Here is a 14,928-nt window from a genome sequence, read left to right on the forward strand (position 1 = left end):
ATGGTTAACTAAAAAGGCTATGGACAAAACACTTCCATCTGAGTGAAAAATTAACATCAGGTTTATTTAAATTTATGGTATGGTGATAGTTATAGTAATAGTCCCTCATGACCACATCCCAAACAGATATGCAAAAGCTACCAATTTATTATACTCGCCTATAATCTGCTCTTGAAAATCTTAGCTACCGATCTATAAAACAGATATGTATAATATATATTTTTCACATGCAACATTAGTTTACATTAGTGAAAAAAATAGGTAAAAATTTACACATTATAAATTTTTTAAGTAAAAAATATATGTAAACAATGGCACTAAGTCCAGATCAAAGAACCAATATTAATAAATGGATACTAAACAAAGATAACAAAAAACTCTTGATAGAAGAAGACACTTACGAACCTTCAATCGACTTGGATATAGGATAGTAAAATGATTAGGCAACAACATCAAGGAACACATATTTTATAATCAAAATAGCAAAGCAATTAAATCAGATAAAAACCCCGAATTCCTCAATTTAATCACACCCCCAATGTCCACAACAATTTGGTAAGGTGGTAAATCATTCTCCAAGCTTAATTCATATGTTTACCACAAAGAGAAAATCTAGCTCATGATATGATCGTCAATTGGCATGGCATGGTTACACTTTCTAAAAACATGAAGAAATACTACTTTTACAAACCTAGTATTGAAAGTTTCAATCTTAAATAATAGATTAGCATAATATATTGGCACTTACTCGTGGCTACTTATTGATATTAGTTTCATTCTCAAAAGCAATCAAACACAAATGGGAAAGTGGGATTCCCATGTTTCTTTGCTCTACCTGCATATACAAAAGATGAAACTCCTACTTTCAGCCCTTTCCATCCATAATGCCTCCTGCAGCTATCTGGAAGACATGCTTCTGGTAAAGAAAAAAACATCGCATAAGAGTTTATAACTACAACCCTGCCCTGTTTCAGTCATGCAAGCTTAAAAAATAGTATATTGATACAATTCAAGGGTTGGGAGTTAGTATGGGAAAGTTATTGAAGATAAATATGTAATATAACTCTTGATTAGCATAATTAGATCATCAAACAGGATCACCAAGGCCACCACCTCTAAGCTCAATGATTTCAATTAATAGTTGCATTTGGTGTTCCTATTGGTCCGGTCATGATGGTAAAGCTTATAAATTTTAGGATGAATAATGCAAGTCTAAGGATATAGCTTCGGACTAAGGTAGATTTGGATAGTCAAACACCTTGCGTCACATTGTTCGCCTTTGCCCTTTCTAAGAAACATTAACCTAACTATGAGCAGCATGAGCTAGGACGCGCCCTTTTTCTGGTTTCTTTGGATCAGATATGAACATACCACTACATTGGTCAGCAATGACTAGGACCCTCAAATATGTAATTTCTAACATTACGTGATTGAGTTACAGGCATTATTTAAATTATAAGCACATAATATCAATAGACATCCAAGTTTCATACTGATAGTTTTACCTTGTTTAGTCATGTAGACTGCAACATTCAACTCCTTTGTTATTTTTGTTAAACGGGAGAACATTTGTGTTGGCTTTTGCTGCAAATTTATGTGTACACAAAATATAGTTAGAATCATATGGCAGAATAAGCAAGATACAAATAATATACAAATTCGGAGAAGAACAATACATACCCAATGACTATTGTACATTGCAATAATGGAGGACATCATTGTAGACAACATTTCTAGTGTAAGTTTCAGAGTGACCCCGTATTGTTCCATTCTTGAATAAAACTTTGGTAGAAGATTGCGATATTCCTCTTGATAAAGTAACATAGAGCTGGCCATAGGAGAAAACATGATCCGGCAAATACACTCCTACATTTGGAATGGTTTAACCTTGCAATTTGTTAATTGTGAGAGCAAAGCTCAGCTTGATAGGAAATTGTTTCCTAATGAGCGTGAAAGGCAACCTTGCATCCAGAGAAAGGTGCAGTGGGATGCGAGGAAGGAAAACTCTAGCACCAACATAATTTCCAGTAACAATCTCTGTATCAATGACATGTGCGTTGAATCCTCTACATATCAACCTTGTTCCATTATAGAGCCCAATTTTAAGATCTAAATTTCTTGTTAGTATAATGGGAGCTCCCAATTTAAGTGTCAATTTGTGAGGAGGTAGACCACTGGAACATAGAGAATTCAAGTACTCATTCGGGTACAAACCACGTGAATCATTCTCAACCGAATCGAAAGAGTAGTATGTGACTTCTTCACCTAGAAACTGATCAATTATTTCATCATTCAATAAGTCGACAGTTTCATTTCTGGGAGCTATTATTGCCCTATCAATCATGTAGTCAATGTCACTAGCATTTTCATGTAATCTTGGGAAGATCTCATTTATAAGATTCCCAGGTGAGTGCTCATTGTCCCACGGTACAACAATATCTTGAGGAAGCACAATCATGTCCTCATCAATAAATGGTTCAATACCATCGCCTATGCCCATTAGTAACTTCGCAAAAGTCAGATCGTTTCTCGCCCGCACATTTTCCTTTAAATGTATAACATGTGCAGTATCCCAAAGTGGGGAGTTTGTAATACATGCATCAATAGTCTGTGCCCTCATACCACGGGGAACCATAGGAAGCACTTGGCGGAAATCTCCACCCATAACGAAAACTTTTCCCCCAAAAGATAGGTCATTGCTTGTGATGTCTCTTAAAGTTCTGTCCAGTGCCTCAAAAGCATGACGATGTGTCATTGTAGCCTCATCCCATATCAGTATGCTCGCTTGTCGTAACAAACATGCCAAACCGTTTCCCCTGTCATCCTTGCTTATTTTGCATGTGGACATGGATGTAATTGGGATTGGTATCTTGAATCTTGAATGGGCTGTACGACCTCCAGGCATCATTATAGCAGCAATTCCCGATGTTGTTGTTGCAATCGCAATTTTTCCTTCACCACGGATTTTTGCTATAATGGCTTTATATAAGTATGTTTTACATGTACCTCCTGGGCCATCAACAAAATATACTCCACCTTCTTTCCGCTAAATTGATCCCATAATCTTATCAAAAGCATTTCTTTGATCATCATTAAGGTTGCCTATAGCATAGATGTCTTCTGAAGTAACGGGAATATTCAGTTCTTCTCTAATCAAATTGGAAGTTTCATGAAGGTGAACGTGGTTATCAGTGATTTTAGGCAAATCGTAGGCCAGAATTTGTTGACCATGTTGCTCCAATAACACTTTAAGTTCGAACAACAAACGATCCGTCATATAGCTCGTGTTTGAATTGGAAGAGGTATAGTCTTCTGACATATACCCATGAAATTCACTCCACAAATCACGCACACCGGTGGGATTATAATATACCAGAATAGTAACAAACAATTTCCGTAAAGAAGATGGCATTTGTATCATCGATGCCTCAAGCAAACAATTGCGAACATCGTTATCCCTTTCAAGCAGGCCCAATTCCTCAGCAGCTTCTTTAAATGTGTGGTATACAGTAGATCCAACAGTTCGTAAGTGCTCAAATGATGTTGGGCCTCTAATATGATTAAGTAGCACCCTCAAGTAGTATCTCTCACCCTCAAGAGGTGAAATGGCAAAAAGTCTTCCAGTGACATGATTTTGTCCAATTCTGTCTTGCCAATGCTTACCCGACTTATTCCACACATAATGTCCAGGGATTTCATGATAGAGATAATGTCGAGCAGCTTCGTCAGTGTTATTAAAAGCAAAAAATTCTATTAACATTGTGCAGGAGTTCCTATCATCAGCCAAAACATCCTCAATAAAGCGGTTGCCCCGGTAGGTCACCTCATGCATATTTTTAAGGTGGACTTGCAAATAGTACACGGATGGGTATATTTGGCTAAGCGGGAATTCAAAAATTCTCTACAGGGCTTCTTGTGGGCAAATCCAACATCCATCTACATATTGCTTAATTTCATCTTGTTCTTTGTTGTTTTCCGAGCTAACTTCCAATGCCACTCGATCTGAACCCCTGTAGATATACTTGTATAAATATTTGACACTTTTAACGCTCGAGCATATCTCGACATTGATATGGCAGTTGTACTTCTTAAGTAACCACGGGTTATAAGGAACTACCCAACGATTATCGACACGATAACTCCGACGATGATTTTGTACAACTGCAAATGCACCATTGTTTTGCCTCATATATACTGCATAGGAATCGCTTCCTTGATTAGTAACTGGAGCAAATTGCTTTGGGAAATTTTTGGAACACTTCTGAACCTTCATGCAAACACATTGTGGGTTCAAACTACCACACGGTCCATGAATCATGTGTTTAACAACAATTTCGTATAGTTCTGGTTCAAGAGTTGGGTCCGGAATTTCCGCTCTGCAATTTTGTCATAATCTTCTACAGTAGTTATCTTGTCATCTTCGTCAAGGATAAGTAGGATGTGTGTGTGCGGTAACCCTCTCTTTTGGAATTCAATAACATGGACATGCGCAACAACTTTTCCAAGCACCCCTTTAGTAATTAAATAGATCATTCTTTAACTCCTCAAGTTTGGCACGAAAGATCCTAACAATCAAATCCGGTCTGTCATTGGGAATTTGTCCTTCCAACAACTCAACGGTTATCTCCTCCCAAGTTGGATTGCAAGTCATTGTGATAAACAAATCTGGCCTTCCATATTTTTGAACTAATGCCATGGCATCGTGATATCGACGATGCATGTCTCGGGGGCACCCCGTAAAAGATGGAGGCAAGATTGTTTTGCGCCCCACATTACCTTAATTTGGAATAAGAATGGATTTTAGGATTTGCAATTCATAAAACGTTCTTAAGTACAAAAAGTAATTGCATACCTGAATACAATTCTCCCAAGTTTAAAGAATCTTGCAACCCTTGATAAAGCTCAGTCCTTATTTCTTGTTGATGATCACGCACCCACCTCAATCTTAGAGTTGATATTTTAACGTAGTTGTCAACTATATATTGTTGCAAAAGACGACCACTACGGAGAAGAAGAAGTGGATCATCCGGTCGAATCTAATCATGAGATCACATGTTAGTTTTTTTTCAACGGGGAAAAACCAATCCAACCCACAAAACATATGAAAGTAGAAGCTGGAACTCACCTGCAGCAAGTAACAATAAAATGCTTGGCAACTAAGCCGTGCTCCATTAGAGCTGAACATATGCAAATTCCATCCTGGGCTGCCATTAGGGACTAGCAAAGGGTACTGAAGTGAATCGTAATAGCCTGCTGTATCAGGGAGATTCTCAAACTCTCTAGATATTCTTTGAGCCACAATGTCTCTTTCATTAAGGTTACTTGGATCTTCACCACCAACCAAAATGGCTGCTACTTGAGCAAATGTAGGCAAGCAATATTGATGAGCCCCTATTGGTTTATCCTTAATAAGCAAACGAAAATTTGGCAATGACGATAGCTGCGATACCTAGCGAAATGTCTTAACGTACGAGTTCTCCTTTAAAACCCTATAAATGATTGCAAGCACTTGTCTGTCCAACAATCCACTTTCAGCCATACGGTAGTCAAGCTCATGATCTGTGTCGTATATATACATATGAAGATACCTAGGTCTATCTCCAGGGTTAGGTAAAGGCTACCAATATGATGATAAATAGATCCCCGAGCTTTATATGTGTAAATTCCTTCGCGACCGTCTGCGAGTTCTTCATCTATGTGAACACCCATAGAAGTGAAGGAGAAGACATGGTTGTATGCGCGCACGTGCTTCCTAAAATCAATACCTTCAATTGTCTGAGATGTATATAGATTAGTCAACTCAGCAGGTGCTTCCATTAAAGGTAAACTTATGGTCCCATTTGAGCAGCATAAGCCAGGTGGCTCGCGGTGGAAAAGCCTAGCTCGACAGTGTGGACAATTCCTAGGTTGCGGTAAACAATGGATTTGAACACTCGAAGAGTCAACATAACCTCGTGCACAATTGTGATTTCACCTTCTTCTTGTCGGCACTCTTCTTTGGTGGTCACTATGATAATTACCTAAGGTTTAATACTTTGAAGGTTAATATATTATAGAAGCGTAGGCATGAATAGATTGAAACATGCAAGATGGACATATTTAATTCAAGGATAAAGTGGAACCTTGCAAAGCAACAACTTCATCTGTTAAATCTCCACTGTTTCCTCCAACATCCCCAGAGTGCATAACAGTATTAATCACACAGAATGGATAAGTAGCATCTACACCTAAATCTTCATGATCAGCATCTAAGTCTATAGTTAAACATAATTTTGTTTTGGCAAGATTAGCGAATGATAAATGTCTAATGATCAATGGTGTAAAAGCAGGTTATAAGTATAACCTTCAAAAGCTTCATCCTCGCAGTCAGTGCTGCTTTGGGTGTCAGCATCATTGAAGGTTATGTAACTGAGATCACATTCGTCAAATATTTCTTCAAGAGGCAGGCCCAAAACTGCCAAAAATAAGACAAAATAGGAGATGTGATACGCACGGACAAATTTATTCAATCGATAATGTGATATGCATGGAATAATTTGTCTCATTAAGGAATAAGCTAGGGTGGTATTAGTCACAAAATAATTCTAGGGGTTTTAGATTTACCATCGTTACTTCCACTCTCTGATGGAAGTGATGTTGCATCAATACATCCCAATTCTTGATTGGCTAAGTTTCAGGCCCATTGCCTTATATGAGTCAGTCATTGTAACAGCCCGAATTTCTAAACAATTAAAAAAAATGAATATTTGAAATATAAATATCTCAAACATCACTTGGTTCAATTGTCTAAAAACCCAGGCTATGACGGGGTGGATACAACACAAATCAAAACCTAAAACCCACATCATAAACAATCTTAACCACAAATTCAATCTCCAAAAATTCACAATCTTAACCACAAATTCAATCTCCAAAAATTCTCTTTATTACTTTATACAAGTCTATCTTCCATCAAAAATCATCAATATAACATTTCAAGAATAACAGGTCCTCAACATCGTATTCTCATGTCATACTAAAAATGTAAACTACGTTATTACATTCTTCCAATAAGAATCAGACCTAAAAGAAAACTAACGGACTGCTCCAGGCAAGAATCCCAAATCAAACGCCACGGTTCCACTGCCTTCCACCTATGTTCCCAAGAACACACCCACGTTGCCAAAACAAAGCAAACATGGGTCAGCAAAATGGAATTTGCTGGTATGAGTAGACTAACCACATAAAACCATTATCATACTTTAATTATTCAAACAATCACTTTATATTATCACATAACTTAATCATTCACAGCTTGGAAGACAGATAGTTCCGTCATTTTAACCGGCATAATTTCTTCCCAAGCAAGACTTCAATTATATAACTCATTATAAGAACTCGTTTTAATATCTAAACCATTGAATTAAAACTTACCGATATCCACTGTTGTATAAGGGTAGGACCGCGTCCCTGCACAAAATGTTATTAAGTCCTACCCTCCTGCAAAAGAAAGTTAGAACTTCTATATAACCTTTGTAGATATTATATTAGGCATTCAAAAGTAAACCCAAACACTCGCATAATCAACTAATACAACTAACCCGCAAGGCGAATACCTTAGTTCCTCTCTAGGGCAGTCCAAAGAATCTGGTCATTCATGGCACATTCAATGACTACCCAGGTCATTCATGGCACATTCAATGAATACCCCTATATAACGCTAACGGGTCATTTATGGCACATTCAATAAATGCCCACTTAACATATGACATCAACAGTCATAAAACTAAATTCCAAAACTTGAGGCGTAAAGAGTTCTAAAAGAGGTGGTAAATTTTGTTTACGCATATTGAAATTTTATTGAATAAATTATCTCTGAGAACGACGAGTATCTTGTTTCATGTATTTTTTGGTTACGCGTTATTAATATACCAATGTCTTAGTGTCATAACGTTGCACATCATAAAATACTGCAAAATCACATAGTAGTTAATACACATACACACGTATATATAGAGGTCTTAGCCTAAAGTCAAGTATGCTAAAAAGCCCTAGACCTATCCTAATAGCCCAAATCATAATCCGAGTTAAAAAGTCAAATTGGGTCAACTGGTCAAAGTCAACCCTAGTCAACAGTCAACTCTGGTCAAAATCAACACCTCATTGTCAAAGTCAAACTGTCGTTTCTATATTCAACAGGTTCAGGGTCATAGCCATAGTTCATGGCTAAGGTCAAAAGTGCATGGCTCAGCTCATGACTAAGATAATGGTTCGGACGCAACTAGCCAAGCCCAAACCTTAGAACCCGGAAGTCTAAACATTTAAAGACCCAATTAGATCTATTTTAAGTCCTATGGACTGCCCCAAGCATTAATATTAGAAACTAGCCCAAAACAGTTAAGTGGTTCGGTCCAAAAATTGAACTGAAACCGGCCCAAAACTTTAAATTAAACTGGTCCACAAATTTAAAACAAAACCGGGCCCAACATCAATTGAATCGCCCATAGACTAAAGCCAAATTAGTCTAGCCCAAACAAAACTTAATTAAACTGGTCCAAAGCTTAAAAGATTAATATCGCCCAAACAAAAATTGGATTTCGCCCAACCAACTAAACAAGTTAGGCCCCAACCAAAACTAAAACATTTCGCCCAACTAACCAACCCAAAGCCCAACCATCTAAACCGGCCCCAAAGCCCAAACCCAAATTTATTGTTCATCATCTTCTCACCAAACAGCTTCCACCACCTACCACCAAAACGCCGCCACCACTAATCCCTTCTCCTCATATCGGTTTGACTCATATGCACAAACCATACAACTTTAATAAAACAATAACTCTAATATCGTTGATTCAATACTCTTCTTCAAACTAGATCTAAGGTTTCGACCTCCATTAAAGCTTGTTTCAAGCTCCAATCAACAGACCCTCAAGATTCCACTTCAACCCATTATCAACACTCCATTCAAATCCACAACCCAAAATCACAACAATACCTTAACCAATTCAATCGGATTTCGTTCATCTGTTCTGGCGATTCTCTGGCCGCCATTAATGGTTATCCCAAGCTCCTAACAGCCCAGTAAACCAACCACTCGATCCCCCTCACGCACCCTCACTAGCTACCAAACCTAACCTAACACCACCATTAGTGCCGACAGCACCGACCAAACTTCCACTAGCACCAATCTTCAAACCATAAAACAACAACAATAACAGTCTATACATAAAGGTTTACTGGCAAGTTCTCAGTGCCGCCAGTAAAAACCTCTAGAGTTCGAACAGATTTTAATCAGTTTTAAAATAACGACAGTTTTATCAACGACAGGACGAATATTAATAACAGAATAATTCACATATTTCGTGAAATAGAAAAACTAATCTACTCACCTGTAGCGCGCTCCGACTATCAGCTAGCTCTCAAAAATCTTCCTTTTCTTCTCTCAGTAAAACCCCTTCTTTTCTGTATAAAGTTTTTCTGTGTTTTTCTCCAAAAACTCTACGTGAGAAAACTCACCGAAAAACAAGGACCACCCTTATCTATTACTTACGGGACTTTTATCCCTAAGTTGATAGTTATCCTATATTATTTTATCTATTATCTATTTTTATTATCTTTATTATTATTATAAAAAAAACAAATAATAAAAACACGGGGTGTTATAGTCGTCTTCCCTGTGAATGTTGGCCTGCACGAAGTATTTGGCTGGAAATATTCCTAGCTTGGCAGTGTACGTGAGTCAGCCTATGACTTGATGAATTGTTGGAGTCCAACAATTCATCAGAAGGAATCAATCGAGGCGAGCGCCATGCCACACGCATGCGTTCTCTATGAGAAGCAAGTTGTTCATTTCTTTGGTTTTGGACTCGGCGATAATAATTCCTACGGATAACGCGCTCCGCCCGATTGGTTATCTCAGATCAAGTCAAATTGCTTTGCCTCTCTCTTTCTCTAATTCTCTGAGCATGTTGTTGTTGTTGGCACACATTATTATCACAAACAGAAAGCACATTTGGATAGCCTCCGGCCCCAGCCATTTCCAAACGCTAGCAGATGGAAAATAACTTGGTTATATATGAAGTGCACAGTCTGTAAAGCAATAATACAGTGAAAAAATAATGGGAAATGTACTACAGGGAAAAAAGAAATCGAATAAGAAATTGCAAAAACTACATAAAATAACTCTGAGCATGGTTGACCTCAATTATTGAATTAAAGGCAACTATGATCAGAAATAGTGACAAACAAAGAGACAGGCAAGGTTGGCTGAATAGGTCAAAACTAAAATAAGGCAACCTGCAAATAGCAAATAAAGATAGAACACACAAATACGATTTCTAATTTTAAAAGCAACTAATCTTTGAACTCTTTAGAAGATTACTGCAAAGAATTCCATTTATACATATGAAACCTTATTAAAGTTTTGATAACGGTGCATAAAAATAGATAGAAAGACATATGAATGCCAAATTCATAGGACAGTACATTATAATAAAAAAAATCCATGGTACTATCCGCAAAATGTAAACCTAATACAACGATTATAGAACAAAAAATATTAAAGCAGAACAAACATAAACATCAAATAAGCATTTAATCAAACAGTTCGTGATTACCAACATAAATTCCAAAAAAAAACCATACACAGAAGGCTACGCAACAATTTGGTGTGTGGATTTTTTTTTTTTTTTGCTTAAAGTGAACAGTAAAAGTTAAACTGGTGATTAAAAAAAAAACAAGCTAACTCATTTAACTAACTGAAATGGTCAATAGTATCTCAACAGCATACATTGAAAGGCCAAAAATCCAATAAAAAAATAGGAAAAATGGAAAAGGACTGAACAGCAGGGAAAAAAATTGCAAATCCCAAAACTACACACAAGTGAAATCCTACTTAAAACAGCCCCATTGATTGACAATAAAACAACGAAATACCAAGGCATTGATTTCATGAGTTTAAGGACCATATTGAGATTTCATGAGTAGCAAAATTCAATGAAATAGCAAAAAATTTGAAAATCAAAGAAACTAAGTATGCGCTGGAAAGATGTGCAACAGTTGAAAGTGAGCTAAGAGCAATATTAGATACGTATAGTACACACTCTAATTATTTTTGGCAAAACTAAACCATTCAGTCAACATTGTATTACAAAATGACTATGGTCCCTATCATAGTCACCTTTTCTCTAAATTTTTCAAATAAGGATCTTCCCTATTTTACTGCCACTTTAATCTGCCTTGAGCTTAATCAATTAAAAGTACTTGAGCGCACTTGAGCTTATACTCCAACCACACTTGGTCTTACAAGTTGAGCCATGTCAAGTAATTACACATTCACAGCAGGGAAAAAAATTGCAAATCCTAAAACTACACACAAGTGAAATCCTACTTAAAACAACACCCATTGATTGACAGTAAACCAACGAAAGACCAATGCACTGATTTCATGAGTTTAAGGATCATATTTAGATTTCATGAGTAGCAAAATTCAATGAAATAGCAAAAAATTTGAAAATCAAAGAAACTAAGTATGTGCTGGAAAGATGTGCAACAATTGAAAGTGAGGTAAGAGCAATATTAGATACGTATAGTACCCACTCAAACTTTTTTTGGCAAAACAAACCATTCAGTCAATATTGTGTTGCAAAATGACTATGGCCCCTGTCATAGTCACCTTTTCTCTAAATTTTTCAAATAAGTATCTTCCCTATTTTACTGCCACTTTAATCTGCCTTGAGCTTAATCAATTAAAAGTACTTGAGCACACTTGAGCTTATACTCCAACCACACTTGGTCTTACAAGTTGAGCCATGTCAAGTAATTACACATTCACACGTGACAGACAAAATGGTGTTTCTTGTTGGGACTGTTTGTAACATTCTACGACATTGCTGCTTAACATTATGGAAACTTGATCACCTCACATTACTCCATTGCCAGTAAATTGTGTCCCAAAGTGAGGCCACACAGAGGCACATCTTTAACTAGCTGCAGACACACACCCCACCAACAAAAGATAGACTTTTAACTATAGTCGGGCCTCAGCACTTTATAATGGCACTATCCATGGGAAACGTATGAGATGTTTACCAACTAAGCATACAATTAACATCCCAAAATAGCAATCAAACACATAACTAAGTTGACTGGTAAAAATAAGCTGACAGAATTTTGGTTAATACAAACTGGAAATATCTCAAAAAGTTGATCCAGTTGTAGCATAAATTACGCATATCATCACAAACGGATCAAAAAGAAAAGGTGTGCATAATTTCCACATGTTGTGATTGAGTTGTGATTGAGGTTTATGCCATGTACACATTGTCTTTGTATGCCATGTTTCACTGCAATTTCCACACCTGCTGATTCGAGATCTTCCTTTCCTTTTATCAGAATTCTCCATAGCAACAAAACCACACGCACCTATATTATAACAAAAATTGAGAATTATATTGAGCTTTGGAAACCAAAATTAAGCAAATGGCAGTACCTATCACTCGTAGAATGTATCTCCTCTTCTTCGCTCAAATTGGTTGATCGAGCACATTTTCTCACACGTTTTGAGTTTATACTTTGACCTATTACACACACATAGCATTGTAGTTATTAAAAAAATAGAAGTACAAGCAACGCAACACGTTTAAAAATTATAGTTCTTCAATAATATAGATACTTGTATTGGAAAAACTAAAGCGGTGAACATAACTAGTTACCCCCAATTTCTCGATGTAATTCTGGGCACATGGGTTTTGTATGCCCAACAACACCACATTCGCCACAACTTTTTTTCCTTGTCTCATTGTGTCCTTTAAGTCTTTTTGGTCGACCCTTAGGTGCTACCTGGGGTGGATCACGTATCAGTTCTAAGTGGGCCGCATCTCCGTGAGTATCTGATGGCTCCTCAACGGGAACTTGAGGATTTTCTTCAACAGTTGATGGGATCTCTTTTGACATAAGATAAGAATGTAGGAAATCTTTGAACTCTTCACTAGCTTCTTTAGTTTTGGAGGCCTTCAAACAAATATTCTTGCAAATCCCCATAAGCTCACTATAACAAATAGCAGAAGTTGATTCATTATGAACATTAACCGAAGTAACAGTAGGAATGACTGTTTTCACATGTCGCATCCACCTCAATAAAATGCAACTATAGGGTATTTCAGCGACGTCTTCATTTTTTAAGACGGAAATGATGTGTCGGCATGGAAAACCAAATGACTCAAATATACCACAAGAACACTTAGCATTTTGATCAACAACATTGTATTCCACAATAGACTTGCAGTGCCTATACAAATGACAATGCAAAGTGTAGTAACGAATATGGTCACCTTGATGATCCTTCATTGAATCAACAATGTACAATGCCTCTTGCTGCAATTGCATTTTAAACACATTAAAAGCCACCCGTGTATAGATGGAGTTCGCCTGATTTTCATACTCAGTCAGGTGGGTCATAATTACCGGCTTGGTTGTCAGAGTAATAACTTTTTCTTCGTGCTCACGGTGCCGGATCTTCTCAAGTGCTAGCTCCATTTTTTCACAGAGCTCAACTATTTTTAAACCAGGCTTTACATGAAGCCGTATAACAGAGTTCATGCTTTCACAACGTTGGTTGGTTCTACAACCACCAAAGAATGCGCCTCGAAGATATGCCTCTGCCCACCTCATCCTCTTTTTGTATATCTTCTTCACCCACTCATGGTCATGGACCTGGACCTGGTGTGCTTCTAACAAATGTTCCCACATTTGGTCAAACTCTTCTTCTGAACATTTCATAAACATGAGTGAACAAAAGTCCCTTTGAAACCCAGAGACACGGACATTGTCAATACAATTTTTCAGAACGTGCCAAGCACATAAACGATGTCTAGCACTAGGTAAGGTAGCTTTAATAGCCTTACGAATTGCATGATCACCATCTGTTATGACCGACTTAGGTGCTTTACCGCCCATCGCTCTAAGAAAATGCTCTAACGCCCAAATGTAAAACTGCTCTGACTCACTAGTCATAACTGCACAACCAAATACAATAGTTTGTCTATGATTGTTCACTCCAGTAAATACGACAATTGGCATTTTGTATTGATTTGTCCGGTATGTTGAATCAAACAATAACACATCACCAAAACAACTGTAATCTGCACGAGACGTCGAATCTGCCCAGAACAATCTGACCAATTGGCTAAGTTCATTCAACTCATATGAGTAGTAAAATTCTGGATCAATCTTCGACTTGTTTTTCATGCAAAAAATAAGTGTGCTAGCATCTCCATTCATATAATAAATTTTCCTCATCCTGGTCATATAATTATACAAGTCCTTTCTTATGTAACCAATTTTACAAAACTGACCAGCCCTATAAATAAGGAAATCCATCACTTGACATTGTCTAATGCCCACATCAATTAGACTCTTTGCCAAAGCCGCATCTTCACTGCCCATCTTTCTATGTGAGCGACCAAATATCGAACTAGGATAAGGCACAAGTGGATGAGTGTGTTCAGCAACAAACTTATTAACAACCCACATATTGCATTTTAAATCAAAAATCACTTCAAAAATCGCAAGACACTTGCATCTAGACAACTCATGTTGTTTCCTTTTGTGTTCCATATTCAAATATTTTGCCTCTCTCTCACCTTGGCAAGAGCACACAAAATTTCTTTTAACCGGGATATCTTTATGAAATCGGTAGACACCCTTGCGTACACTAAACTCAACAACCTTGGCATACTCATTGTAGAACTCAAATGCCTCGTTGCTGGTTTTAAAACGCATTGAAAACATGATTGCATTTTCATCTAGATCTTCCCCTCCCAACTTACCACTGAATAAATTGAAATCATTCTCATTAGTTTGTTCACTTCTTGCATCTGCTTCATTTGACTGTCCTTCAAAATCTTCAATTTCACTAATGTTGTGGTCATCTTATTCATCTTCATCTTC

At 37.2% G+C, this 14,928-nt stretch overlaps 1 protein-coding gene across 1 annotated transcript; it reads right to left on the reverse strand.

Moving 5' to 3' along the window:
• Positions 1-1,882: 1,882 nt before the first annotated feature.
• LOC147505972 (uncharacterized) lies at positions 1,883-2,905 on the reverse strand. Its single transcript, XM_086605663.1, has one exon. The coding sequence runs from the start codon at positions 2,903-2,905 to the stop codon at positions 1,883-1,885; it is 1,023 nt and encodes a 340-aa protein (XP_086461789.1).
• Positions 2,906-14,928: the final 12,023 nt, after the last annotated feature.

Source organism: Coptis chinensis, chromosome 4 (genome assembly GCF_015680905.1).
Source record: "Coptis chinensis isolate HL-2020 chromosome 4, ASM1568090v1, whole genome shotgun sequence".
NCBI lineage: Eukaryota > Viridiplantae > Streptophyta > Magnoliopsida > Ranunculales > Ranunculaceae > Coptis > Coptis chinensis.

What these genes read in the sequence shown, in the direction of transcription:
- LOC147505972 (XM_086605663.1), bottom strand. Translation starts at nt 2,905, where the DNA reads ATGCCTGGAGGTCGTACAGCCCATTCAAGATTCAAGATACCAATCCCA.